At 49.2% G+C, this 5,443-nt stretch overlaps 2 protein-coding genes across 2 annotated transcripts; both read right to left on the bottom strand.

Moving 5' to 3' along the window:
- Nucleotides 1–1,366: 1,366 nt before the first annotated feature.
- On the bottom strand, nt 1,367–3,829 carry LOC106762069. Its single transcript, XM_014645766.1, has one exon. It carries the CDS (start codon nt 3,827–3,829, stop codon nt 1,367–1,369), a length of 2,463 nt encoding a protein of 820 aa, XP_014501252.1.
- A 9-nt stretch (nt 3,830–3,838) lies between these two features.
- Nucleotides 3,839–5,269, bottom strand: LOC106762061. The gene has a single exon (XM_014645754.1). The coding sequence runs from the start codon at nt 5,267–5,269 to the stop codon at nt 3,839–3,841; it is 1,431 nt and encodes a 476-aa protein (XP_014501240.1).
- Between the last annotated feature and the right edge of the window lie 174 nt (nt 5,270–5,443).

Below are 5,443 nucleotides of genomic sequence, written 5' to 3'. Positions count from 1 at the left end.
CGCCCATCTTTCGTCTAGATTGAAGAATCTAGAGGGCATGGCGCCCATCTTTGGTAAATGCAAAACATATGTTGGAACTGAAATACTTCATTGAAAAATATGTGAAGAGAAATAACATTGTTCGTAAAGATAAACAATAATTTCAACTATAATAAAATTTAAGATGAGTTGCGTTCCATGTGTTGGGAACGCTCGTTCCGTCCAGACGTTCTAGTCGATATGCTCCGTTTTTCAAGTCGTCCGATATGCGAAATGGTCCTTCCCATTTGTCGGCGAGTTTTCCGTGTGTCTTATCTTTCCGGGCGTCTCCTCTTTTACGCCAAACTAGGTCTCCCTCGGCAAAGCTGCGTGGCTTAACTTTGGAGTTGTAACGCCGAGTGATAAGCCTTTTTTTAGCTGCATTTTTGACTAAGGCTGCTTCTCGTCGTTCGGGCAAGGTGTCTAGGTTTATCCTCAACTGTTGATCATTAACTGTCATATCTTGCATACTCCGCCGCAACGAGGGTTCTCCTACTTCGACCGGTAGCATAGCGTCCGTTCCATACGTGAGGTTGAAAGGGGTCTCTCCAGTGGCGTCGTGCGGTGTGCATCGGTAGGCCCATAATACTTCAGGTAACTCTTCAACCCATAAACCTTTCGCTTGTCCTAGTCGTTTCTTCAATTCTGCAACGATGACTTTGTTAGCGGCCTCTGCTTGACNGTTAGTCTGNGGATGTTCCACCGAGCTNGTAACATGTTTGATACCAAACCCGCGGAGGAAATCTTCTAGCGTCCGGTCTATGAATTGCCGACCGTTATCGGTAATAAGCTTCTGCGGGATGCCGAATCTGCAGATCAAGTGCCAAATGAAGCTCTGCATTTTCCGGGCGGTAATGGTTGCAAGGGCCTCCGCTTCAATTCATTTGGTGAAATAGTCAACAGCCACAACGAGATACTTGCGCTGTCCGCTCCCAACCGGTAAGGGACCCGCTATGTCCATCCCCCACTGAGCGAAGGGCCATGGGGAAATGATTCCCATGAGCTCTGATGGAGGGATTCGGGTGTCCTGTCCATGAGATTGACAAGAGATGCACCTTCGCACGAAATCCGAGCAGTCTTTGTCAATGGTAGGCCAGTAGAAACCTGCCCGTAGTATTTTTGCTCGAAGTAATCTCCTACCCGAGTGTATTCCACAAATTCCGTGATGCAATTCTTGAATAACATATTGTCCTTCATCCGTAGATAGGCACTTCAACAGTGGGGTAGTATACCCATGGCGGTAAAGGTCGTCGCCGACAAATGTGTAACGGGCGATTCGCTTAGCGTCGGAGGCACTTACGAACCCGCCCTGCTCTTGTTGAGTCATCAGTTGTACGATTTCGTGTCGCTAGTCAGTTTTGGAGGCGGCAAGGTCAATGGAGCACGTTTCTAACAGGGGTTTATCTAACGCGGTTCTGATCACCGAGGTTAGCTGAGATTTGTCCCGACTGTGCGTCAGTTTAGACAATAGATCCGCCCGGGAATTCTGCGCTCGGGGTACATGTGCAATGCTGAAGCTGTCAAATGATGTAATCAAATTACTAACTTTATGATAATATCGTAACAGATGATTATCTTTGACTTGAAAAGTGCCGTTAATGTGNCCGACGACNAACTGTGAGTCCATTCGGCATTCCAGACGTTCGATCTCCAATTCTATTGCCAGAAGTAGCCCGCTGATTAGGGCTTCGTATTCAGCTTGATTATTACTGAGTTGGAAGTTGAAGGATATGGCTTGTTCGACAAGTAGACCGTCCGGTCCTTCGAGTACGACTCCAGCACCGCCTCCTTTCCTGTCTGACGAACCGTCCATGCTTAAAGTCCATGTGGGCGGTACGATAGTCGGCGAGAGTTCTGCTGCGAAGTCAGCCAGATGCTGACCCTTGACGGAACCTTGTGGTTCGAATCGGAGGCCGAATTCTGACAATTCAATGGACCAGGCAACCATTCGGCCTGCGAGATCTGGCTTGCGGAGAATNTTAGCGATTGGGTGNTTCGTCCGGACAACGACTTGNTGGCTTTGAAAGTACGGTCGGAGTCTTCTCGCTNCNGTGATTAAAGCGAGAGCTATTTTCTCNACCTGGGAATATCGTTCTTNTGCTCCCTGTAAAGTTCTGCTAACAAAATAAATTAGTTTAAGAATTGGAGATTCCTGAATGAGGGCGGCGCTTACCGAATGGTTGGAGGCCGCCAAGTATAGCTGCAAATCGAGGCCTTCTGTTGGTCGCGCCATAACTGGCGGAGACGTTAGTATATTTTTTATAGTGGAGAAGGCAGCTTCGCACTGATCGTCCCAGTGCCGGGGCACATTCTTCCTCATATTCTTTATTATAGGTTTGATAAGGTCGGAGAGCTTCGGTATAAACCGTGATAAAGCGGTAAGGCGTCCGACTAAGCACTGGACCTCTTTGAGTTTCGTTGGGCTTCGCATCCCTAAAATCGTCCGACATTTATCTGGGTTGGCCTCTATTCCTCGGTCGGTTAACAAAAAACCTAGGAACTTGCCTGCTTGTACCCCAAATGTGCACTTCAGAGGGTTCAATCGTAGATCATACTGCTCGAGTTGTTGAAAGACTTCNGCCAGGTCTTTCAAATGTTGCTGGTGTGAAGAGCTTTTTACNACCATGTCATCTACATAGACTTCCATACACCGCCCGATTTGTTCTCGAAAGATTTTGTCCATGAGCCGNTGGTACGTTGCGCCGNCATTTTTCAGACCGAACGGCATCACCTCGTAGCAGTAATTGGCATGCTNCGTTATGAAAGCTGTTTTCTCCTGGTCCGGGACGTACATGGGGATTTGNTTGTACCCGGAATAGGCGTCGAGGAAGCTCAAGACTGCGTGTCCNGAAGCACCGTCTACTAACCGGTCGATGCTGGGAAGGGGGTAGTTATCCTTCGGACAGGCTTTNTTNAGATCANTGAAGTCAACACACATTCGCCACTGACCGTTTGCTTTCTTTACCATCACAACGTTTGCGAGCCAGGTGCTGTATCGGATTTCTCGGACAAATCCGGCCTTCACCAGTTTGTCTACCTCGTTCCGCACGGCTTCCCTTTTGTCATTGCCTAGTCGTCGTTTTTTCTGAGTTACCGGACGGGCTTCGCGAAATATTGACAGTTTGTGGGTGATCACGCTGGGGTGAATTCCCGGCATGTCGGAGGCGGTCCATGCAAAAAGTTTGCTGTTCGACTTTAACAATGCGGTTAGGTCCTTCTCTTGCTCTGGCGCCAAGCCGGCGCCGATGGAGGTGGTTTGGTCGGCGTTTTTGCCGAGAATGAACTGCTTGGTTTCCCCTTGGGGTTGAATGCGATCATCAGTGTTGGTCCTGGGATCCAAATCGACCAATATCGCTTCCGATCTTTTCTCTCTACGATATGTCTTGTCTTTTAAAGAAGCCACATAACACTGTCGTGCGATTTTCTGATCTGCCCGTACGGTACATATCTTTCCTTCTTCCGAAGGAAACTTCATCGCTAGGTGAGGGGTGGAAACTATGGCACCGAAGGCATTGAGACACGGCCGTCCTAGGAGGGCGTTATAGGAGGTGTGGGCTTCTACCAACAGGTACCGCGTACGGAGTTCCTTGGCCCTGTCACCAGTTCCCAACCGGGTTCTGAGATCTACATATCCTCGAGTATCCACCCGTTCGCCTACAAAACCGACAATTTGTTCTCCGAAGGGTGCTATTATATCTTCTGATAGTCCCATCTTTTGGAAGGTGGTCCAATATAGGATGTTGACGGAGCTGCCTTGATCTATCAGAACTTTACTTACATCATANTCTGCTATACGAGCTGTTATCACCATTGGATCGTCCTAATCGGGGTCGGGAGCATGAAAATCTTCGTCTGTGAAGATGATGTCTGACATCGATAAAGGGTTACGGGCGATGTTGTGAACACTTCGTAAACTTCTCGCGTGCCTTTTGCGGGCTGAGGACGAGGCCCCTCCTCCCGCAAAACCGCCCGATATGGTGTCGATCCGTCCCCGCGGAGTGGGGTCGCGCTTCTGAGGTCTACTGCGAGAGTGTTTGCGGTGTTGATCACGAGAACGCTCGGAATTTCTTCTGGTATACTCGGGACTTCTTCTGGTCTCCTTAGGCGACCGGTCTCGCCGGCGCACGTCTGTTCGGACAAATTCCTGCAAATGTCCTTCCCGAATCAACTTTTCAATTCTGTCTTTGAGGGCCCGGCATTCTTCTGTGGTGTGCCCCTGGTTGCCGTGATATCTGCAAACCTTGGCTCCGTCCGCGGCATCCGGAGTCCCCCGTCTGGCGGCGGCAATTAGATTGGCCTGTAGGGCTTTCTCGAATACTTTCTCCCTCGAGGCCGTAAGAGGGGCATACCTGTTGTATTGAGGATTGTAAGGAGTAGGGGCGGGTTTTTGCGGCGGTTTGTGATTACGGTTTTTATCCCGTGATCGTCTCCCTTCCTGTTTTGTCTCGGCTGTGGCAGCGTCCGTTTTCCGGCGGAAATGCCGCTGGTCCTCCATCTTAATAAATTTGTTCATTTTTTCTTGCAGCTCCTCCATGGTTTTAGGCAACTTGGCGTACAGTGATTCTGAGACGTAACCCGGCTTCAGGCAGTTAGGTAAACTAGTGATGATGAACTCATGACTTACCCCCTTTACTCTTCTTGCTACTTCAGTGTATCGGTGCATGAATTTTCTAAGTGGCTCGTCTTTCTCCTGTCTGAGATTGACGAGTTCGGCCGCTGTAGTTGCCTCTTTTCGGTTAGATACGTATTGCCTCTTCAACAGCCCGGCAAACGTACGGAAACTATCATTGGAGTTAGGAGGGAGAGCATAGTACCATTCAAGAGCTTCTCCCTTCAGGGATAGGGAAAACGCTCGGCATTTGACCGGATCGTCATTGAAATAAAAGGCCATTGAATCCAGGAAGCTTCGGAGGTGATGTTCTGGGTCGGTTGTTCCATCAAATTTTTCTATCTGCGGAGGGGGCCGGTCGGGCATAGGAGCCTGCATGATAGCCTCCGTGAAAGGTAGCAGGTTCGGTGAGCGAGGAGGTTCTCTGTTCTGTGCCGTATGGTCTTCATCATCATTCCGGCTGTGGTCATCTGTTGCATCTCGCTGTTTCTCCTTGAGTTGTTTAAGTTCCTCTGTGATCTTTAGATAGGCTTCCTGTTGTTGTAGTATGAGTTGATTCTGTCGTTCCAACTGGTCTTGAAGTCGCCTCATTTGCTCCATAGGGTCTGTATTGTTTCCGTCTCTGCTCCTGGTGGTCACCATAGGGAATCTTCTACTTCGGCCCCACGGTGGGCGCCAAAATGTTACGGTATAAATTTACTGGGACCGAAGTACTAACCTCGATGACGTGCTCTTCTGTGTTTCTGCCCGCTTTTCGTAATTTCTGACCGTACGTCTTCTCGTTGACTTCAGCCGTCCGGTGGTCTCCTAGCTTTG

This window comes from Vigna radiata, chromosome 1 (assembly GCF_000741045.1).
Source record: "Vigna radiata var. radiata cultivar VC1973A chromosome 1, Vradiata_ver6, whole genome shotgun sequence".
Classification (NCBI taxonomy): Eukaryota; Viridiplantae; Streptophyta; class Magnoliopsida; order Fabales; family Fabaceae; genus Vigna; species Vigna radiata.
This window is presented reverse-complemented; position numbering and strand designations above follow the sequence as displayed.